The sequence below is a fragment of the Prionailurus viverrinus genome, chromosome A2, assembly GCF_022837055.1.
Source record: "Prionailurus viverrinus isolate Anna chromosome A2, UM_Priviv_1.0, whole genome shotgun sequence".
In the NCBI taxonomy this organism is placed as follows: domain Eukaryota; kingdom Metazoa; phylum Chordata; class Mammalia; order Carnivora; family Felidae; genus Prionailurus; species Prionailurus viverrinus.
Window position 1 is genome coordinate 62,918,490 of NC_062562.1, and position 24,164 is coordinate 62,942,653.

The window sequence follows — 24,164 nt, forward strand, 5'->3', positions numbered from 1 at the left end:
ATTTAATGTTACCTGCCATTTCCTTCTGCCTGTGTTCCCCACATCACTACGGAGGGGAGGGTGATGCTGGGGTTCCGGGAATGAGTTTGTAGGTTTCCGTGGCTGAAGCTATGGGTAAGATTGCCTTTTTCTTGTAACTTTTTGTAATTTTTTGTAATTTTGTAATTTTTCTTGTAATTTACTAAGATATTTGCAAACTGATGGAGACTGCAGGACTGTGGTCTCTTATCAGTTAACTGTTTTCTTTCTTTTCCTTTGTTCTTGGGCAGCCAGAGTGCCTGAGGAATGTCACACACATCCCCCCTGGGGGGTAGGGGTGCTGGCTTGTGCTTTCCCTCTGCTTGCCTAAGGTTCCCTCATCATTTCTGCGCCACCCAGGGTTTATGTACAGGCCCTGGGGTTGGGGGAGGCTGATCAGACCCCTGCTCTGCCTGTTGTAGGAAGCATGGGCCCCTTGGGAGAAAAGGGCGAAGTGAGGGGTCACGGAGGAGGACGCACAGGGGCACAGCCGACCTTGAACTTAACCACCCCTCTACTGTCCCCTGGGGAACACCAGTACTGCTCTCCATCTCTTTCCCCCGGATTCTCTGCCAGGGGACCTCCAAAAATGTCCTGGCTAGTTCTGTGATAGCTGGTGCCAGGGGAGGGGAGGACTCATTCTACTGAATTCACATCAGGACTGGGGGGCCGCGTCACCTCCAGCACTGCCTCCCGCCCGCTGTCATCAGTGGTGTGCGCTCTTGGAAACTTGCGCGGGAAAGGGCCCTGGGGGCCGCCTCCGGTAACCCAACCCTCCCAGAATGCAGGGCCGCCCGTGAAAAGGCAAGATTTCTCAACAGACGCAGAACAAGAGGGACATTTGATGCCTGCCGTGTGCAGCTACTAGTAATCTGTCTTGCCTCACTTTTGTTGGGATTGACTAATGCTGCCCAGCCTTCCCCCAGCCCCACAGATATAAGCCCAGGCTCCAGCTGGCTTCCTGACCGCGAGCGGGCATGGGGCCGGCTGGGCGCCAGTTCGGAGCCCTGATCTGGAAGAACTGGCTTTGCAGACTCAGGCACCCGGTGAGTGCGTGCGGGGCACGCTTCCCAAGGGTCCCGGGGAAGGGAAGAGTGCGGTGTGAGGACGGAGGGTCCGGGGTGGGGGGCCTGGTGGGCCTGGCGGGCCTGCCCCGTTCTGCAGGGAAGTGTGGGAGGGGGGCTGGGTCTCTGGAAGTCAGAACCTGCCCTCAGGGCCAAAATAGCTGAACTGTCACAACCGGCATGAAATCCGGGGGGGATGAGATACAGGCTGCGCCCATCTGGTGCGAAAAGGGCTAGCTTAGAACCGCCCCCCCCAAAATATAAAGATGGAATTTGAACTGTGATCAGTGTTTCGGGGCATCAGCTCTAAAAATGAAACTGCACATCCCCCTGGTTGAGGGGACAAGGCATGCGTAGTATGTTACGGATGCGACCCCACGGCGGGAGGCAGCGGTGTCTGTCGCCAGAGCGGGCCTGACACGTCCACTTGGGGCTATTTGATATCACACCTTGAGCCTAATTCTCATCTCTTGGGAACATCGCAAGGCGCCTGAGTAGATTGGAATTGCTCAAACCAGGCTTGTGTTAGTGTTACACAAAGAGCCTGTAAGTGTGCGTGCGGTTTAATGGAGCAGAAATCACCGGCTTATTAGGCTGATGACCTCGCCTTTATTTGTAACGCTGCCAGATTGAAATGAACAGCGTCTCAGTGTCGTTTTCAGCAGACGTAGATTGGCCGTCACAGGGTTTCCGATTCTAAGGTCCACACTGAGCACACTGGGTTTCCCTGCTGACGCATTGTTCTGTTTGAAGCCATTCAGTAACTGACATTGAATTTCATTTTGCTGACTTCTCATATCCGGAATATTCCTTCTTTCTCAAAATAGGGTAAATGTCGAAAAAGATGCGTTCTTTCTCATGCAAAGACCTTCAAGATTTAACGACTTCAGTTGGAAATTTGATTGCACAAGTTATTTATGTTTTTAAGTTTATGTATTCACTCTGAGAATAATAAGTTGGGGGAGAGGCAGAGAGAGAGAGAGAGAGAGAGAGAGAGAGAATCCCAAGCAGGCTCTGCACTGTCAGTGCAAAGCCCGATGCGGGGCTCGAACTCACAAACCGTGAGATCGTGACCTGAACCGAGGTCAGACATTCAACCGACTGAGCCACCCAGGCACCCCTGACAAGTTTTAAGATCAGGAGCTAACAAGGAGGCTTCTGCTCTTAACTGATTGTTAGTGCCTTAGTGTTTTTCAGTTCATGAACATCATATTATAATGACATCATTATATCATGTATATCATTATATAATATAATCATATTGACTTTGTAAGTCAAAAGTCGAATTTTACTGACATAGAGGTTTTGAGGAACGGAGCCCATTTTCCTGCGGAAGAAATGTCACAGGTGGAAGTTAGTTTCTCAGGCTTTTTGTCTGTCGGCTCAGGGAGGCCGTTTCCAGGATAGTCTAGCCTGTAATGTCAGTTTATACCTAGTCACGGTGACATTCAGATAGACATTCTTCACTCATTCATTTGATGTCGACTCACTGAAGTGTGGTCCTGCATGCTGCCCTTCTTTGCCTCATGTAGTTATCACCTCACAACATGCCACAGATTTACTGACTTGTCAGCTTGCTCTGGAGCCTGCCTCAGTATCTCAGATCCATGTGAGCAGGGAACTTTTTCTGATTTGTTCGCCAACGTGTTCTCTAGCACCCAGACGGTATCTGCCCGCAATAGGTGTTCGATAAATATTGGTTGCAAGAGTAAAGGAAGAAAGGACTACAGTATTTATTGAATCTCCATTAGATGCTAGATGCTGGATGTGCCAGACAAATTGTGTCCTGCCCTCAAGTCAGGGGGCGCCTGGGGGGTTCAGTCGGTGAAGCATCTGACTTCGGCTCAGGTCATGATCTCGTGGTTCGTGGGTTCGAGCTCCGCGTCGGGCGCTGTGCTGACAGCTCGGACAGAGAAAAAGCAGTGAAATATACAAGCACATATTTCGTGAGCCTGTTTCTGGGGATAAACCCCACAGATATCCCTGCACAAGCGGGAAATGACACTAGTGGCAGGCTATTCGGCACAGCACTGCTTGTAATGGCAACATCACAGGGCGCAGGGAGCGCGGGGTGTGGTGTGGAGAATGGGGAGCCCGCCCTCCTGGGTTCCTAACTCTGCTCTGCCACTTCCTAGTTCACTTGAGTAGGCACATTTCCCGACCTGGTTCTCCTCCCTGTAAGAAGAGACTGAATGCAAGGATGAAGTGAGTTAGTGCCCACCGTGTGCCCACATATGTGCCCGATATAGGAGCAGGAACGTTTTCTTTTTTTTTTTTTTTTTTAATGTTCATTTATTTCTTGAGAGAAAGAGAGGGAGACAGAGCATAAGGTGGGGTGGGGGGGGGGAGGAGCAGAGAGAGGGAGACACAGAATCTGAAGCAGGCTCCAGGCTCTGAGCTGTCAGCACAGAGTCCGACGCGGGGGCTCGAACTCACAGGCTGTGAGATCATGACCTGAGCCGAAGTCAGACACTCAACTGACTGAGCCACCCAGGTGCCCCAGGAATCATTTTCTTACGTGGGCGATGATGGTGGTGCTGGGAGGTCTCAGGTGCTGGAAGGAGGTGGCCTTGGAGACGGAGGATAGGGGAGGGCCCAGGATGGCTCAGCTTCTGCTTGCGCATTGGGGAACAGCAGCCCCAGGCAGGGAACGTGTTCCCAGCCCTCCGTGCCCACTGCACTGGAAATAGTCCAGCCTTGTGCCAGTGGCTCCAAACTGACCTATTTCCAAGCTGTGTCCTGGCCCCCAGCCATAGCCCGCGAGTGGTTTGTGCACAGGGCTTCCTGCCTCTGCCAATGGGGTGGGGGGGATCGGTGAAACTGTGGGCTAAGCCCCCGACCCCAGGGGGCAGGCGGCCTCCAACCGTTTGCAGAGTAAATTTGAAGCAGGTGCTCTTTGTGAGGTGATGCAGACCCAAAGTGCAGTGAGCTATCACCTCACGCTGCTTCTGTATTTTCTTTAAAGAAAAAAAAAACCCCTTTGGTTCATGATATTTTATTATTCTATCATTCCTTTAGAAAATGCTTCATCGTGGACGCTTGAGACAGAAAATTAGAATAGTGTAGAATGGATGAATAGTACCCTTATATTCATCTTTGTGCTTAGCTCCATAGATTGGTGACTTTCCACTCTTCTTGGGAAAAAATTATTAAAAAAATTTTTTTTAATTTTTTTTTTTTATTTTTGAGAGCGAGAGAGACAGTGTGAGCGGTGGGAGGAGCAGAGAGAGAGGGAGACACAGAATCCGAAGCAGGCACCAGGCTGCGAGCTGTCAGCACAGAGCCCCACGCAGGGCTCGAACCCACAAACCGTGAGATCATGACCTGAGCAGAAATAGGACGCTTCACCGACTGAGCCCCCCAGGCACTCCCATGATGTGATATTTTTACATAATTAAAGTCATAGCTTTTTGCTTTTTGCCATCCCTTAACACGGAAGCCCGACATTTTAAAAGTTTCCCTTCGGTCTTTGAATTTAACGGTTTTGTTGCAAACTAGGAGGTCGGTTGGATACACATAAATTCTTAAACCGTGTCTTTACGCTGGACGTTAAGTTTCCTCCTAGATCTTACTGTTCCACATGACATCTTTAGACTTGGAGGACGCATCTCCTGCTAGGTCATTTCTCTGCAGTGAGTTTCCCGGATTCTGGGTCGGATGAGGACAGTGCTCTGGGAACGTCCAGAGCAGCTGACGGTGCCCCGGGAGCATCCGCAGGGGCCACTTCGGATCAACCTTGCCAACACTCGCAAATGGCCACCGGCCGCGAGCCTTGCCGCATGAATTTACACACACACCTTTACATTTCATTTTAACATAAGTCAATCTGCTTCGTTGCCTCTCATGCTAATAATTTAATAGCAGCAACAAGAAGAAATAAGGAAAGCCAAGCATCCGCTGCTGGGACGTCCTCTTTCTGTACCTTTTGAGGTTTTCCCGCGTTTTTTTTTTTTTAATTTTTTTTTTCCCAACGTTTATTTATTTTTGGGACAGAGAGAGACAGAGCATGAACAGGGGAGGGGCAGAGAGAGAGGAAGACACAGAATCGGAAACAGGCTCCAGGCTCTGAGCCATCAGCCCAGAGCCTGACGCGGGGCTCAAACCCACGGACCGCGAGATCGTGACCTGGCTGAAGTCGGACGCTTAACCGACTGCGCCACCCAGGCTCCCCTTTCCCGCATTTTTTTAAGACACAGGCTGACCCTTTAGCCTGCACAGGTGGATGGCAGTAGCCCCGCCCCCCCACCAGTCCCCGCCCCCGCCACCAGTCCCCGCCCCTCAATCCTGGAACAGTGACTGTTCTCTGGGTCTCCTGCCTGGGTTAGATTCTTCCTCTCTGCCCTGTGTTTCTAGTTCCTCTCTCCATCGATGAAAAGCGCATGCAAACCTTATGGCTAGCGCAGGGGGATTGGGGCGCACTTTAATATGAGGGCATCATGGTCCTATAAACCGGGGGTCCGCTCCCAGCTGTGGGTCGGAGGGGGCTGACGGAAATCACGAAACCGTACTGGCCACCATTTGACCAGGAACCAGGTTCCACCTGCTGGCCCCACACCCCAGGCCCTCGCTACCCATAAAGCCCCACATTCTCGCTTTCGAGGGCCACACGTGTGGCAGAATGCTCGTAGACACAGGCAAGGGTTACGGGGTCTCCTGGCCCAGCTCTCAGGAAGCCCCAAGACTGTGGTGGCTGTGGTGTGCTCCCCACTGGCACAAGGCCAGACTCCAACGCCTCCCCACTCCCCTGGGACAGCCCCAGATAAGCCCACCCCAACCCAGGCCACATTGCTCTGAACCTTCCTCCTGGCCCAATGCCTTGGGGCCTGGTCCTTAAAAACACCATCTGGGAAACGACTTTTCTTCTCTTTAACATTTGAGGAACAGATTTTCAACCTGAGCTTCAACTACTGCAAACCTCAGGGCTTCTGTGTGTATGTGTGTGTGTTTTCCTTGTAGATCTTTCTTCTTCTGTAAGTGATGTCTACTCCCAATGTGGGGCTCGAACTCACAACCCTACCGACTGAGCCAGCCGGGTGCCCCTGCTTTTGTAACATCTTTGAATTTTCGTCCACTAATGAACGTAGGTGCTAACAGCCCAATTTAGTGTCAAAAAATAGTTCCCCTTTGGAAACAACACGCTGGCCGTGATTCTATATTTTTCTGAAATTGCAAGAAATTATAGTTATCAAGCCCCAGGGGTAAAGTAGCCCTTCTTGTTTTTGGAAATTGTTTAGGTCTCCGAGATTGATGCTGGCTGGTTTTGTATAATTACAACACATCCACTATTTGTTTCCAGCTTTGCCATAAAGGTCTGTAGGAGTGTTAATTGGAATCAGAGGGTCAAAGGTTAGGAGCTGACCTCTGCTAGGCAGGTTTGAAAAAGGGTCAAATGATGGCTCCTGAAAAGATGCTGCACTTACTTAAAAAAATTTCTTTTAATGTTCATTTTTTTTCAGAGAGAGACAGAGAGACAGAGAGAGAGACAGAGACAGAGACAGAGACAGAGCGTGAGCCGGGGAGGGGCAGAGAGAAATCCCAAGCAGGCTCCAGGCTCTGAGCTGTCAGCACAGAGCCCGATGCGGGGCTCAAACTCACGGACCGTGAGATCATGCCCTGAGCCGAAGTCGGACGCTTAACCGACTGAACCACCCAAACACCCAAAGATGCTTCAGTTCTTGTGTATATTTTTTAAAATAGCGGGGTAGGGGCACTGGCTGGCCCAGTCTGTGGACCATGCAACTCTTGATTTCAGGGTTGTTGGTTCGAGCCTGTTGGGTGTGGAGGCTCCGTAAAAATAAAATCTTAAAGCAGCAGAATAGCTTCATATTAGAGGAAACAAGAAAGTGCAGGAGTTCCAATAGTAACTATATGAACAGACTGATGTTTTGAAAAGTGTTTATGGAAGGGGTTATGGACAATAATGACCTGTTTGTTGTTTTTGTGGATTGAAAAAGTTAAAGAAAAGTCACCGGCATGGAATCTTGGTGCTGAAAATATTTACCAATATTTTTGCATTGGGTGTTCTGAGAAGTCAAAAGTGGGGCCTCTCCTGTCACCTGCAAGGTAGCTGGGATGCATTGGTGCTGGCGCTGGGACCGTGTGGATCCTGGGACCGTGTCCATCCTGGAACCGTGTGGATCCAGGGACCGTGTTGATCCTGGGACCCAGCCCCAGTTGGCTCAGGCTGCCTTTGCAAACCCACAGACTGGGTCGGGACTGCAGACAGACACCGTCTCAGCTCTAAGTCTCCAAGTCTGAAAACAGGAGTCCACAGGGCTAGTCGCTTCTGAGCCTTGTCTGCTTGGCTGTGGACAGTGTCTCCGCCCTGTGTCTTCGCACCTCCCTCCCTCCACATTTGTTTCAGCTCACGTGTGTCCTTTTTTCCGTTTTCTTCTGACGCTCAGTTTTAGTCAGTTGGGGAAAATGCATGCCTTTTATATTAAAAGAAACATTATTATAGAGAAGAATTAAAAAAACCCTGCTTTTAAAAAAAAGTTTATCTATGTATTTTGAGAGAGACAGAGAAAGAGAGGGAAAGACAGTGTGAGCAGGAGGAGGGCCAGAGAAAGGGGGGCAGAGAGAATCCCAAGCAGGCTACAGGCCGTCAGCACAGAGCCCGATGTGGGGCTCTATCTCACAAATCATGAGATCATGACCTGAGCTGAAACCAAGAGTCTGACGTTTAAAGGACTGGGCCCCCAGGTGCCCCTGCATTGTCATGAAAAGATGAAACAGGTTGCTTCCGGGACTTTCAACTTCTCCTTTTTATGAGGACACGGTCATTTCTGACCCAGGACCGCGGGCCTGACCTCAGCGTGAGGCCCAGCATGACCTCATCTCAACGTAACCAAATCTGCAACGGGCTTGTTTCCAAATCAGGTCGCATTCTGAGGTTCCGGGGGTCCAGACTTGAACATGTGAATCTGGGGAGGAGACAATTCTGCCCCTCACAGGGTGTGTACGTGGCCCATCCTGGGGCTCTAACAAGTTGGTTCGATGAGACAAACCCTCGCCTTGGGTGGCTTGGGACTTTTAAATGGCACAGCGCTCCCGGGTGGCGTGACCTCTGGTGTCACACTCTGTCCCCTCTCTCAAGGAAGAAGTCCGTCAAACAAAGGAAATTCATCAGACCGGGTGCCCCCAGGGGGCACCTGGGGGGCTCAGTCGGTTAATTGCCTGACTCGAGATTTCTGCTCAGGTCACTATGTCACAGTTTGCCGGTTCGAGGCCTGCGTTGGGCTCTGCGCTGACAGCACAGACCTGCTTGGGATTCTCTCTCTGTCTCTTTCTGCCCCTCCCCCCTCAAAAATACATACATAAATATTCAAAGAGAAGGGACGGGTCCCCCTAAGAACGCGTTTCCACCGTCTGCTCAGCATGGAGTGAATCACCACCAGCTGCATGGGCTCCCCTCCAGGCTGGAAGGCTGCAGCCTCTGGGCCGTTTCAGCTGCCTGACCTGCCGGCCAGGGGCCTGTGTCCCAGCTGAGGCCAGCGGCCTGAATTCCGCGTGTCTGGTCGGCAGCAGTGCGGGGACTGGACCAACAACGAGAGTGGGCTCCTGGGCACACAGAAATCCCCTGCGGTGGGGCAGTGAGGGAGAGCCCACACTGGCATTGTCCACTGCCCGTCCACGTCAGGGCCCCAGAACCTTCGACTCAGTGACTCTGGCCCCACAGCAGGTCCTCAGGTCTCTCGTGGAAGGACCCGGCCTCTTGAGCTGGGTTTGGGATACAGCCTGGGGCCTCGCTCTCCCAGACGGCTGTCCTGGTGGCGCCAGCCTTGCTCCCTGGTAACCTTGCGCTCAGCAGAACTGACCGCCTGTGCGGCTCTGGTGGTTTAGCCATCCCTGTGGTCAGGGCGTCCTCGTTGGCTGCTGGTTCAAAGTGGAGCCTGGCGGGGTGCCCTGAAGGGTGCTTTCTGAGACCTCTGGGAGCAGGTGGCCTCCACCCATGCACCCCTGGAGCTGCAGACCAGGCACTGCTGAGCAAGATGGCGGGGAGGGAGGCAGGGCATCCTTGGGTGGCCACGGGAGCCTCAGGGGAATCCACGTCCCCCTGCGAAGACCCCTGGATGGCCTCCATGGCCGCTCTTTCCTCTGGCTGGCAGTCTGTCTCCGGCAGGGGGGCTGGGGAGCAGGTAGCCCTGGCCCCCGGGGGAAACTGGCTTCACCAAAGGTCACCGAGGGTCACTAAAGGTCATTCAAGTGTGTCTCAGCTTACTCAGAGCAGGGGTCCAGGAAAAGCGGTTCAGAAATTGAATATTGAAACACAGATGTCTTTTTGTATCTTTAGAGGGGGTGCAGGAATGTGTGTAGGCTGCGTGGGTTTCTTTGCCTTTCTCCTGCTCCTACCACGCTGGCCACAGGGCCTTTGTTTTTATTTTGATGGATCTTTTTTTTTTTTTTAACTTTTTAACGTTTATTCACTTTTTGAGAGATAGAGACAAAGTGTGAGCGGGGGAGGTGCAGAGAGAGGGAAACACAGAATCTGAAGTAGGCTCCAGGCTCCAAGCTGCCAGCACAGAGCCCAACGCGGGGCTCGAACCCACAGACCAGGAGATCATGACCTGATCTGAAAAGTCTGATTCTCAACTGACTAACCCCCCCAGGGTCCCCTCATTTTGATGGATCTTAATATGCTTCCAGTTCCTTACCTTCATCTTCCTTTTCTTCCTCATGGTCTCAGCACACATGATGGAGTGGAGCTCAGAGACCACTTCTGAGGGGCAGTGGGCACACCTTCTGCACAGAAAGTGTGTTAGAGTTTCGCTCACTGTAGATGTTCTTCTGTCCTGCATCAAGGCCCGAGTTGAAGAATGCAAAAAAATCCAGGGGCGCCTGGGTAGCTCAGTAGTTTAGGCATCTGACTTTTGATTTCATCTCGGGTCATGATCTCACGGTTGGTGAGTTCGAGCCCCACATCGAGCCCTGTGCTGACAGCGTGGAACCTACTTGGGATTCTCTCCCTCCGTCTCTGTCTTCCCCTCCCCCACTCTTTCTCTTTCAAAATAAATAAATAAACTCAAAAATAAAAATAAAAAAGAATGTCAGAAGATCCAGTCTTTCAAAAGTGTAGAAAACGAATTGGGTTTCAGAAACAAGGCATCTGATTTCTCGGTTCTCAATGTGGTTGTTTGTCAAGGTGGAAAGGAAACAAAAACCCTGTTTACATTGCCTTTCTGCTGAAAATGTTACCAACATATGGGAAGGGAAAATGGCAAGATCCTCAAAAGGCTAGTTCTGGAAGTTTCTATTTAGCATGGCAAATTCACGTGGCTTCCACGAAGAAACAAAAACAAAAGCAACAACAAACAACCAAAAACCAAAAGCAGAATCATCTTCTTTTCCAGAGAGATGCCCCCTCCCTACTCCGGGATGTGGGTCTTGTTAGGAATCCTGGAGTTTCCCTATTTTATTTACTTTGGCTCAGATAAGCCTGGGTTTTGGATTACAAGCAAGGTTAAAACCAAATAACACGAAACCAACCTCCTGGTAACAATAACTCCAGAGACGAAGGGCAAGGGAGATTTCAGGCTTGTTTTGTGAGATTGTATTACAGGCCCAGGCTGTGTCCCGGGGACCATGGAGACTGAGGAGGACATACATTTTGTCACCCTGGGGCCCCGAGATCAGCTCTGCATTTACCACTCAGCTGTGTCAGTTGCTCTCTCCACACCTGGGGCCCCTTCCTGCCCTGTCTGCCTGTGGCTAAATCAGTGCTCACCCAAGGGAGGGACATCACGGTCCCAGTCCTGGACCAGATAGCAGGGGCTTGTCCCCAGGCTGTGCTCACAGGCACCTGTCGCCCTGCGGGTTCCAAGCAAGAGCTCCTGGCAGAGTCTAACCTGTGCACCCGAGGGCCCCGTTTGAAAACAACCACTCCTTAGGGATGGGGGGTGGCGGGGAAGAGGCAAGCAGGCATGTGCATGCCACCCATCCTGACCTCTCCCAGACTTAGGGGCTGTGTGAGGGACACAGGGCTGCTAGGAGAGACTGATGGTGAAAGGTGACATAGTGTTGTGGGTGCCCTTGGGGGACCTGGGATGTCTTCTCAGCCCTGGCCCTTTCCTGTGTGCTTCCAGTGTCCTGTCTCCCCTGTGCATCGTAACTTCCTCAGGCCCCCCACCCCAGGCCTGTTTGGTCTTCCCCACACCCCTGCAGGGTAGGACTTCTCATTCCCATTTCTCGGATGAGGGAGGCTGAGAGCAGGGGCCACCTGTCCGAGGCCCAGGGGGCAGCGGTCCCCACCTGGCCCGGCCACCCTGGGCAGAACTCTACCCCTTGCTAGATAAAGGTTTGGTCACCTCCACGTCCCTGCCTGGGGCACTGGGTCATCAAGAGTTGCTGTAATGAGGCATTCTGTTGGAGGGCTTCCCTGTCTGCAGCGGTATGAGGACCATGGCCACATACCTCTGATGCATCATCAAGGTCGTACAGAGCATTACCTTGGTGCTGGGCCTGCTGGTGCCTCCCCAACCCAATCATGTTAGAATACGTTCCAAACAGTGGTACATCTGAGCCAAAAGGAACCCCAACTACTACCCATTGCTGTGGTTTGTGCTACCTGCCAGCCAGCTTTCTTTCAGAAGGGACGTGCAAGTCATGGCTACCAACCGGTGTGTCCAGGGTTGTGGTTTCCCGGCCTGTGTTGGCCTAACTGCATGCGTGTGTGTGGTCTGTGTGCCCAGACTTTGTACAGGTCTGGTGGCACGTTAAACTTTCTTTAATCTTCTCTTTTGAGACATCAGAGTAAAAGGGAATATTTTTATATTTATTATTATTATTATTATTATTTTTAAGTTTATTTATTTGAGAGAGAGAATGAGTGTGAGCAGGGGAGGGGCAGAGAGAGAGAGGGAAGGAGTGAGAGAATCCCACACAGGCTCTACACTGTCAACGCAGAGCCCAACATGGGGCTTGATCCCAGCAACCGTGAGATCCTGTCTTGAGCTGAAATCAAAAGTTGGATGCTTAACCATCTGAGCCACCTGAGGTTCCCCCAAAGGGAGCATTTTTATCTCTATTTTCCCTTATTTAAATGGTCCATCGGGGCACCGGGCTGGCACAGTCAAGTGGTGCACTCGACTTTTGATCTAGGGATTGTGAGTTTGAGCTCCACGCTGGGGCTATGTGGAGATTACTTAAAAAGAAGATATTAAAAAAATAATAAATTGCCCATCAAATTCTCTTCCAATTTTGTAAGTAGGAGGCTAGTGATTTTCTCCTGTGGTTTAGTCATTGAGACCTTAATGCATGGATTTCAAGTACCCGACCCCCACCCCAACAGTTGTTCCTTTTTGTTTGTTTCTGCATTTTTATTGGCCAGGTTTAGTTTGTATATCTTCCAATATCACCATTGCTTTTTCTTTGTTTTTTTTTTAAATTATTTATTATTATTATTATTTTTTTAATGTTTGTTTATTTTTGAGAGAGAGAGAGAGAGAGAGAGAGAGAGAGACAGAGTGTGGGCAGGGGAGGGGCAGAGAGACAGGGAGACACAGAATCTGAATCAGGCGTCAGCACAGAGTCCAATGCGGGGTTCAAATCCACGAGCCATGAGATCATGACCTGAGCCAAAGTCAGACACTTAACCGACTGAGCCACCCAGGCGCCCTTGTTGTTTTTAATTTTTTAAAAAAATGTTTGCTTATTTTGAGAGAGAGAGAGAGATAGAGCCTGAACTGGGGAGGGACAGAGAGAGGGAGAGACAGAATCCCAGGCAGACTCTGCGTTGCCAGCGCAGAGCCCAATGTGGGGCTCCATCTCACAAACTGTGAGATCATGGCCTGAGCTGAAATCAAGAGTCGGATGCTTAACCAGCTGAGCCATCCAGGAGACCCTGGTTGAGTCTGTTTTGGACACCTTGACCAGGTGCAACATGAATGTTTAGTATGTGAGTGTTGAACAAAAAGCAATTGCTTTTCAATATAAAGCCAAAAAAGTAACAGCACCAAAAAAACAAAAACAAAAACAAAAAAGTAGGAGAGTGAGAGAACTCATCCATTTCTATCTCTTGGCCCCCAGCTAACTCATTGGCCAACATAAAGATTTGCAAAGGCTCTCTTAGAGAGGGAATTTTGGACTCTGTTGGAGAGGGGTTTGGAAGTCCCAGGTCAAGGTGGCAATGGATTTAGGCCAACTGGGTGGATGGTTGCTATTTGGTCTTGAGTCAGGCTTTGTTTGGACCCTCTCTTATTGCAGGGTTTACAGCTAGGACCTCATAATACTTCTGGGAAAGTCCCCTCTTCTGAGAGGCTGACATCCAGAGATCCAAGCGCGCCCCAAAGAGACACAATAGAATTTCACGCTCTAGGCAAAGCCCTTTGTTTCCAAAGACCGAGCAGCAGACTAATTACATGCTTTGCTTCAGCTTCCTTGATATTCTAAACTTGTTATGATGTTTTCCTCTGTGAGTCTCATGACTACCTTCTTCCTGGTAAGAGCCTCCTTCCTTCTTAATTCATCAGCAATTGTGCTTTTTGTACCGGGGCGTTTGGTTCTTTGTGGTTTTCAGTTGTAACCGAAACCACACACTGCCCGAGTAAGCCTGAGGATTTAAAGATGGGTTTCATTAAGCTCCGCTCATAAAACGTTCTGTTCAAGTAAGATGGGAAAGTGTTTATTTCATCCACAGGCCTGAGGTTGATTCAGGTTCCCTTGAAAACTAGTCCAAGGAGACCAGGCAACAGACTGTGCACAACATGACCTACCTCACTGGTTGGTGGAAGGCTAAAATAACGGATGAGCACGAGCTTGCAGATGGTCCAGGGCTATGCCGACGAAGGGTGTGAGGACGGGGCCTGGTCGTCCGCACACGTGCATCCCCGGGGGGATCCGCACTCTTGGGATGTGTATGCATACATCTGCTCCATCCTCCCAGGCAGGGACTCAGCCATGGGTGTTCACTGCTGTTCCTCAGTGCCTGACACTTCGACCCACTCCCTGATGAATGAATGGATGAATGGATGGATGGATGGATGGATGGATGAGTGCACTTTTTAAAAAACTTTTTTAATGTTTATTTATTTATTTTTTGAGAGACAGAGAGAGAGAGAGAGGGAGAGAGAGAGAGAGAATCTCAAACTGGTGCCACACTGTCAGCACGGAGCCCAATGTGGGGCTCGAACCCACGAACCTCAAGATCATGACCTGAGCAGAAATCAAGAGTGGGAGGCTTGATCAACTGAGCCACCCAGGCGCCCCTCCCTTTCTTTTAGAGAGAGAGAGAGTGAGAGCAGAGGAGAGGGGGAGAGAGAGAGAGAGGGACAGAGAGAGAGAGAATCTTAAGCAGTCTCCACACTGTCAGCACAGAGCCCAACTCGGGGCTCCAACCCACCAACCTGAAGATCATGACTTGAGTTAATATCAAGAGTCACAGACTCCTCCCACTGAGCCCCCCAGGAGCCCCTGAGTGCACTTATTTTCACTGTTCAGTGGACAGCAATTGAACGATACATTCTCCTGTATTTTTGCATGACTTCCGGTTTCTTTTTTCTCATTCACAAAATAACATAAGCATTCTTGGGCACGCATCTTGATTCATGTATGTAATTACCTACTAGCTCGAACCCTTTTCGTAGGCTCAAACCAGTGTAATAAAGATAAATTAATATGCTTCAACTTATTATATAGTTGTTGAAATATATGGGTCATAGAATGTGCACCTTCCGCTTTGTTAATGTTGTCGGGCTGTTTTCTAAAGTTCCTGTGGATCCGTGTCCCCACCGACACTTGGTGGTGTCAGAGGTTTTACTTTTTTCCGAACTGGTGGGTGTAAAATGGTATTTTGTTGGGGTTTAATTTGCATCTTCCTAAGTACTTCTTACTGCTGAGACCGAGCACCCTGTCGTGTTATGGGGTGTTCCTAATTTGCTCCTCTCTGCTCTTATCCTTTGAGTATTTTCTATGGGGTAATCAATCTCCCCACTGATTTGTAGGAATGTGTATATATTCTGGAATGTCAATTACATATGTTGAAACAGATTCTCCAAGTCTGTGGCTGGCTGCTGGGTGGCTCAGTCCATTAAGTGTCCGACTCCGGCTCAGGTCATGATTTCGTGGTTCGTGGGTTTGAGCCCCGCGTCGGACTCTGTGCTGACAGCTTGGAGCCTGGAGCCTGTTTCGGATTCTGTGTCTCCCTCTGTCTCTGCCCTTCCCCTGCTTGTGCGCTGTCTCTTTCTCAAAAATAAACATTAAAAAATTTTGTTATATAAATGACACTTCTAAAAAAATAGCTTTTCTGAAGAATAGAGATTTTAATTGTAATATGGCTTAATTTCCCTTTGTTGTTCATGCTTTTTTCTGTCGTGTTTAAGACTGCCAAGACATGGAGAAGGTGCACCATGTATTCTTATAAACATCTTAAAGTTTCTTTTTCTCACTTTTAGAGCTTTGTATAAAATGAGAGCTCAGGATCGGATACCTCCCTGCCTCTGCTCCCCGACTTTGCAGATCACCCATGACCTGGTGGTTTGTTGAGTAGCAACTTTTTCTGCCATTGGTCCGCTGACCACCTTCTTCCTCTATTAGGTTTCCAAATATGCGAAGTTCTGTTCCTGGGCTCTCTTTGCCTCTCCTCAGGTCAGTTTCTGTATCGCTGAACTGACAGTACGCTGTGTCTTCCCATCTTAATTTTATTGGAAGTTTTGATTCGTGAGAGGACAAATCCTTTCAAGCCGTTGGTGAAAATTGTCTTGGATATTGACCTTTGATCTCCCGGGTACATTCCCGAACCAGCTCATTAAAATCGACACCTGCCAAATCAAAATGCAACAGGCAAAAACTTGTCGGGATTCCACTGGAATTGCGTCGAGCCCATGGACTAGCTTGGGTAGAATGAACCCCTTGGTGATATTGACATTGCTTGTGCGTCGCCAACGTGCTCTGTTTGTTTACCCGGTTCTCTCTGGTGTCTTTCAATAAAGTTTCACAATTTTCTTCATGAAAAAATTGCACGTATTTTGGGTAGATTTTCTTCCCTAGGTGTTTTATACTTTTGTCAAAACTATAAACGGCATCTTATTTAAAAAGTACTATTTCAAAAAAATGTATTTTCTAAGTGATTCTTACCGGTGTAGGGAATTATTGAGAGACAGGTATTGAATTTTCTTGGATGAAAGTAAATTCGTGATTGCCTTTTTTCCTAAGCTTTTATTTTTGAGTAATCTGTACTCAGTGTGGAGCTCTGAGATCAAGAGTCACAAGCTCCACCAACTAAGCCAGCCAGGCGCCCCTCTAATTTTCTCTCTGTGTTTCTATCACTTATTAGTTTCTATTTTCTTGAGGACGTTTAATAAGTTTATAAATGCCTCCAATTATTGCATCTTCCTCTCCTCTCACTTCTTTTATTACGTTGTGATCCTTTCTATGTATGATGGTTCTTTTTCTTAAGCCTCTTGTCTGAACCTAAAGATATTTAATCATCTTCTGGTTTCTTGCTCTTGCTGAGTCCCTCGCAAGTCTGACCATTCCTTTGACATGGTGTGGCTTTATTTCTTGAATTGCTTTTGAGATCTTTTCTTTGACTTAATTTTGCTGAAGTTTTTGGGTTTTTTAAATAACTTTTTTAATACTTTTGAGAGAGAGAGAGACAGAGACAGAGACAGAGAGACAGAGAGAGACAGGGCACAAGCTGGGGAGGGGCAGAGAGAGAGAGAGGCAGACACAGAATCCCAAGCAGGCTCCAGGCTCCGAGCTGTCGGCACAGAGCCTGACACGGGGCTTGAACCCAGGAACCGTGAGATCGTAACCTGAGCCGAAGACAGACACTTCACACTGTGCTGAAGTTTTTAATGTGGATTTATGTTTCCTGGTAAATGTTGTATTTCCATTATCAATGAATCTCTGTCATCTTATGTTCTGGAGAATTCTCAGGCATTCGTTATTTAAATATTGCCCTACCTGCCCCTCCTCCATTCCCCTTGAGGGGACTTTCCTTTATAACTAAATCTTACACTTAAAGATTCAACTTATGATTCTCTCTTCTCTTTGATTTATTTTTTGTCACTCTCCTCGCCCCAGCTCTCTGGAGATTTCTTTCTCGAAGTCCAGCCATGCAGTAAGAACTGTGTTCTCCTAGCAAGAGTCCTGTAGTTTCTAGCTGACGTGCTACCAGAATCAGAGGTGACATCACTGGGTATTAAACTTTGCCCCATTTTTTATTTTGGCCGATGTCATTGCCAAGATTTCCCCCTTGGGTTTCATGGACTAGGGCTTCACATAATCAGATGAAAAGAATCCAAAGTCGTAGAACAATTTGCCCCACACTGGATGGAGTGAATATGGTATAAAACACTGGTTGGAGGGGCACCCAGGTGGCTCAGTCGGTTAAGCGTCTGACTCTTGATCTTGGCTCAGGTTAATAAATGATCTGTGTTCTTTACAATTGAGAATATTCGTATGTTGCTTTTCATTTAAGGGCCATTTTGGTTGGTTATCATATTTTTATCACACTTTCTTTCTCTTTGAACTTTGTAAATACTGATGCGTCGGCATCCAGCGCGGAATGTTGCGAAGATATATTTGAGGCTGGACTGATTTTTCCCCCTCCTTTCAGTGAGTTGCCTTTTTTCTCCCCTTCTGGAGACCTGTGCAAATCTTCCTTTATCTTTGGGGCTCGATAGCCATAGCTCAGCTATAGCTTATTTCTTCCCCCTGAAATACAACATATTCTTTTGGTCTTCAGAACAACTCTTCTCTATTTCCAGGAAGTTCTGTGTTCTATCTCTGAGCATGTTTTTTGTTGTATTTGTCGGATGCTTTTCTGTGTTTATGGTTCTACCTTTAAAAATGTTTTAAAGAAAATCCCCGTTGTGATCTCAGACTGTTCCTCTGATGCAGAAATTCAAATTCAACCAGCGTCTACTCTCTGTGTAGTTTCTAGGTCTAAATTTTGGATTTCCACAATAATCATTCTGTTATTGTTGTGTTTTCCTTACATCTGCAACCTCTCTTTTTCATTTACCATCTTTTTTTTTCTTTTGAGCTCTTTTTTTCCGAAAGTTTGCTCTTACTAAATTGTTTTTCTTTACGAAGCAGTTGTAAAGAAATTTCATGTTCTTTGGGTTGTTTCTTTTCCAGTCTTGCTTTATGACTTTGGTTTGCGTGTTTGGGTGATTCCATCCTGAATGCTTAGACAGCTTTCTTTTGTCTAATCTGATTTCTTTTGCGCTTTCTTTTAATCTGATTCGTTCTGGGAGGGCTCAGCCGGGTGTTGTGTTTGCTCTGGATTCTCTTGTCGATAGATCTGAGACCAGTTTGATTTCTCCTTCAAACCCCAGTGCGGTCCCTGAGCTTATCCTATATATGCTGATTGCCGACAGCAGGGGGGGGGGGGGGGTGGTGGGGATGAGGGAGGACTCACATCCCCATGGCAGGAGATGCAGACATTATTACCCTGGCTGGGCTCTGGGCTCTGGGCTCTGTGCTCCGCTTTGGAATTTTCTCCAGTGTTTTATTTTTATAGTTTTCATTTAAAAGTTTTTTTTTTAATTTTTCATTTATTTTGAGAGAGAGAGATAGGGTGCAAACAGGGGAGGGGCAAAGAGAGAGAAGGAGAGAGAGAATCCCAAGCAGGCTCTGCTGTCAGGACAGACCCCCATCCGGGGCTCGATCTCACGAACCGTGAGATCATGACCTGCGCCGAGATCAAGAGTCGGATGCTTAACCAACTGAGCCCCCCTGGGCTCCCCTTCGTCAAGTATTTTATAGCATACTCACTCCATCCGATGTTGGGGAAGTTGTTCTCCAACAGACTCAGACTCATTGCTCACTTCTCCGTGTTTCGTTTATTGCTTGCAGCTTTCTCTGATTCCTGCGGGAAGAAGGAGGGAGGTGATGCCTTCAGGGGTCTCACCCCGCAGATGCGGGCACTGGGGAGGCCCCCCAGGATGACAGGTTTGGAGCTGCTGGGCTGAGTTAGGACTGAACTTGCTTGATCTGCTCTAGAGACCTGTTTCTTGGCATTTTTGTGGCTTTCATCTTATATGAAGACAAGTTAGCTCTCTTTCTCCTCTACCTTCTTTTCTTTGTCTCGTCTCATTCTGTCTGGAAGAAGAAAAAGTCTGTAAGGAGACACCAATGTTTTACCCGAGAGCCGTTGACGTATGTATTTCTGTGTGTGTGCTGTGAAAGTCTCCGCCAAATGCTGCTGCATCTCAGCTGTGTTTTTAGGAACCAAGGAGGGGCACCCATTGAGGTCATGCGGAGGGCGACTGTGGAATCTGGGGTGTAGAACTGAATACTTTTTCCATTCCCTGGTGGGAGCTCCCCTGCTGTGTGGGCGCCTGATCCAGTGGCTGCTGTTTTGTGAGCCCAGGTGATTCTCCCAGCTGATTCTTTTTTTTCTTTTCTTTCTTTCTTTTATAATGTTTATTTATTTTTGAGAGAGCGCAAGCAGGGGAGGGGCAGAGACAGAGGGGGACAGAGGATCCAAAGCAGGTTCTGTGCTGACAGCAAAAAGCCCTATGCGGGGCTCGAACTCACGAACTGCGAGATCATGACCTGAGCCAAAGTCGGATGCCCAGCTGACTGAGCCGCCTAGGCGCTCCAAGCTGATTAATTTCTTGAGAGCACAGCATCTTGTAGCATCTGCTCCGGGCTGCCTTAGGGAACAGCATGGATGCTGTCTGTTCTCGACCCTTCCAGTGCGGGGAAGCCCCTCGTGGGGGCCCCACGGTGTGGGCGATGGGGGGGAAGCATTCCCAGTTAGCAGGGAGGGGATCAAAAATGTCAGGTAAGACTCCAGGACAATGAGGACACATGAGAAGGAAACCAGGGTACAAAAATATGATGAGAAAGAGCCTCTGAGCGCCTCTGGGAGAGAGTCTTGTGAAAGGAGGTGATTCACTGGCTCACAATGGGCAGTGACACAGCAGAACTGGGCGTTTCGATACTTGTCTTCTGAACGGAGTTATTTCACATTCGAACAATGGGAGATTTTTACTCTACCTGTGCTTTTTGGAGCAGCTGGTGATTATCTTACAAATAAAAAACTAACGTACTATTTTCTTTAACATTTATTTATTTTTGAGAGAGAGAGAGAGAGAGAGCAGGGGAGGGTCAGAGAGAGAGAGAGAGAGAGACATAGGCTGCACAGAGCAGGCACAGAGCCTGACTTGGGGCTAGAACTCACGAACCATGAGATCATGACCTGATCCGAAGTCTGATGCTTAACTGACTCAACCACCCAGGCGCCCCCTGAGATACTATTTTTTAAAGTGTAACTGGGGTTCTGTTTCAGTTCAAGATCTTTAAGAAATTGCTAGATTATACGATGTAGAGTTTTGCTTTTTTAACGATGTTATTTCCATTTGAAACTGAAGATTTTCCACTGAAGTGAGGACTGGACAGGTAAATTCTTATAGCTTCACAGCTGCCACTGCCTATTTTAATTTGGCCATGATAAGGGTCCCTTGAATGATGATCATTCATTCATTATGTGTAGGAACAAGAATCCAGATGCTATAAATAAAAAGATTGATGAATTGATTGCATCAAAGATTTTGACAATTAAAAGGCAAATAAGACATTGGAGAAAATATTTGCTTAAATACTTTAAGCCGACAAAGGACCAATGAAGAAATTCCTTAACTCAAAAAGAAAATAGGAGACAATGATTTGCAGACCAGTAAAAACAAAACAAAACAAAACAAAACAAAACAAAACAAAAAGAAAAAAAGTACGTAAAGTGGGTTTTAAAATAGTAAGATGCCCTCATTTCTTTAAAAATTTTTTTAAATGTTTTTAAGTTTATTTTTGAGAGAGACAGACAGACAGACCACAAGCAGGGGAGGGGCAGAGAGAGAGGGAGACACAAAATCCAAAGCAGATTCCAGGCTCTGAGTTGTCAGCACAGAGCCTGACTCGGGGCTTGAACTCATGAACTGTGAGATCATGACCTGAGCTGAAGTTGGACGCTTAACCGACTGAGCCACCCAGGTGTCCACTCTTTTTAAGTTAATATATTTCTTTTGTGGAGGGGGGAGGGGCAGAGAGAGAGGAAGAGAAAATCCCAAGCAGGCTCCACACTCTCAGTGCAGAGCCAAATGCGGGGCTCAAACCCACAAACCGCGAGATCATGACCTGAGTCCAAATCAAGAGTCAGACCAACTGAGCCACCCAGGCACCCCAGTAAGACATCCTCTTTAGTTTAAAACCGCGTATCCTCCTATCCTGATAGAGTGTAAATTTCTGTTTGTGCATTATTGAATGCCTAGCCTGTTTTGTGTCTGACCGTACACTTTTGTATCATATATATATGTATAAATATATATATATATATATTTATATGTAATAGAAAAATGTGCACAGGGAAGAATAAGGAGTGAATGGACAAGGAATTATTGTAGATTTGACTTATGAAAAATGCTTGACCTTAATAATTAAAGAAAAACATTTTTTTGCATATTACTTTGACAAAATAATGACAGAAATTTGAAGGTTTGTTAATCTCAGGAGAGTGTGTTTGGAGGGAATGATGGCTGGGCTGGTTTGTACTGGGTGTGTTTTGTATGATTAGAAATCATACACACTTTGACTCAAGAATCTCATTTGCAACGACACTTAGTAAGCATACTTACAACAGTCAGCCAAATATGTACAGAAACCTCATGATAGCAATGGCCCCAAACAGAAAACCTTGCACGTTTCCATGAACTAGGTGATTGGTTGAATAAATTACATTCTACAGTAGATTATCGTGTTCTCTTTAAAAACAATGAGACAGTTCTGTAAGTGCTGATATGAAAAACTGTTTCCAAAAACATTAGTTAGGCTTATATATACTTAAAAAAAAATGAATTCAGAAAGCTGTTGAGGGGAGCCGAGGTGGCTTAGCATCCAACATCGGTTAAGCATCCAACTTCAGCTCAGGTCATGATCTCACGGTTCGTGAGTTCGAGCCCCGCATCGGGCTCTGTGCTGACAGCTCAGAGCCTGGAGCCTGCTTCCGATTCTGTGTCTCCCTCTCTCTGCCCCTCCCCTGCTCACACTCTTTCTCTCTCTCTCTTCAAAAATAAAATAAACTTAAAAAAAATTTTTTTTTAAAAAGAAAGCAATTGAGATAATTTATCCTTTGGGAGAATGGCTGTATTCTTTCTGTACTTTTAAAATTTCCTAACCATGCATATATGTAATTACTTATAATATCGAGAGTTGTTATACGTACGAGTCTTGGGTCTATGGACCATTATCTGTGTTCTTTATACCTCTCTGTCTTAAAAAATGGCTCTCATATGCTATTAAAAAAATTTTTTTAAACAGAAAGTTAATTATGTATTTCTTCTTTTTTTCAAAGTATATTTATTTTGAGAGAGAGAGAATATATTTATTTATTTTGAGAGAGAGAAATATATTTGTTTATTTTGAGAGAGAGAGAAAGCAGGCGAGCAGGGGAGGGGCAGAGAGGGAGGGAGGGAGAGAATCCCAAGCAGGCTCCGTGCTGTCAGCACGGAGATCATGACCTGTGAGATCATGACCTGAGCCGAAATCAAGAGTCTGACGCTTAACTGACTGAGCCACCCCGGTGCGCCTGTATTTATTCTTCTTAACAGTATCAAGTCATTGCTGAATTTGTGGCATGTTTTCTGTTTTGCACATTTAGTTTCAGCCGGAACTAGTTATGGAATCTTCCCACACCACACCCCTACTCCCATACTTGAAGAAATGATTATTTGTTGTAGAGAATGAGCTAGATGACTTGAATTGGTGGTCTTCTGAGTGTTCCCGACCTCTCTGGCTGTTTTAATCACCATCCTTTGAGTAGACGTTGGCCTCCTGTAGACATTTGCCCCATTATAAAGATGTATGATATTGGATTTCCGCACTCGGTCAGGGAACTTTCCATAATGATGCACTTTCTGGCACAAGAAATATTACATCATGAACTCTTTCAAAAGTGGTGATTTCTTTTCTTTAACTACAGTGGGGATCGAAACCTTTCCACCTGTGTTTTGTCTTTATGGCTTCAGGCCACATACACCCTCCTGGCCGCATTTCGATGCCATTTCCTTATAGGGAAGAATTGTGAAGGGCAGTTCAAAGAGCAAAGGAACCAAAGAGGCGAAAAGTTTGTTTTAGCTCAAAGCATTATAACTTGGAGTCTAAAAAAACCGTCTTTAGTGTTAGGGTGGGTACCCCTACCTCCCTAACCTGCAGATTTTAGGTTTTTGTTCATGCATTATTGAGTGCCTAACCTGTTTGGTGTGTGGTTATAAACTCTTGTCTTTGTGGAATGATACGAGTGGAAGTCTACAGGAGAACATGATCCACCATAAAACCACGGAAGAATGAGGACAAAAAGAATAATCTGGGGGCGTCTGAGTGGCTCAGTTGGTTAAGTGTCTAACTTCAGCTCAGGTCACGATTTCATGGTTTGTGGGTTTGAGCCCCACATCGGGCTCTGTGCTGACAGCTTGGAGCCTGGAACCTGCTTCAGATTCTGTCTCTCTCTCTCTCTCTCTCTGCCCCTCCCCTACTCATGCTCTGTCTCTCTCTGTCTCTCAAAAATAAAACAATGTAAAAAAAAAGAATAATCTGGTGATAATCGAGGATAATTCTTTTTTTTTTATTATTTACTTATTTTGAGAGAGACAAAGATAGCGTGAGTAGGGGAGGGGTAGACAGAGGCAGAGAGAGAATCCCAAACAAGCACTGCACTGTCAGAACAGAGCCCAATGCGGGGCTCAAATTCTTGAACCATGAGATCATGACCTAAGCTGAAACCAAGAGTCCCAAGAGTTGGTGCTTAACCGACTGAACTACCCAGTGCCCTGAGGATTTTCCTCTTAATTAGTTTTTCACTGGGCTGAACCTTGGGTATTTCATTCTCAAATAATTAAATTCCATGCATCCATCGTAATTCCTTTGTCTTTTTTTTTTTTAATTTTTTTTCAATGTTTATTTATTTTTGGGACAGAGAGAGACAGAGCATGAACGGGGGAGGGGCAGAGAGAGAGGGAGACACAGAATCGGAAACAGGCTCCAGGCTCTGAGCCATCAGCCCCGAGCCCGACGCGGGGCTCGAACTCACGGACCGCGAGATCGTGACCTGGCTGAAGTCGGACGCTTAACCAACTGCGCCAC

General features: G+C 47.3%; 1 protein-coding gene across 8 annotated transcripts in view; it reads left to right on the plus strand.

Moving 5' to 3' along the window:
- Nucleotides 1-993: 993 nt before the first annotated feature.
- Nucleotides 994-24,164, plus strand: part of ABCA13 (ATP binding cassette subfamily A member 13) — a 395,893-nt gene continuing 372,722 nt past the window's right edge. For 7 of the 8 annotated variants that reach the window (XM_047839515.1, XM_047839521.1, XM_047839537.1 and 4 more), the window contains exon 1: nucleotides 994-1,064. In XM_047839515.1, coding sequence (XP_047695471.1) covers nucleotides 996-1,064 — 69 coding nt within the window. In that variant the 5' untranslated portion in view covers nucleotides 994-995. The remainder of the gene's footprint in view (nucleotides 1,065-24,164) is intronic. The other variant, XM_047839554.1, reaches the window with a different exon arrangement.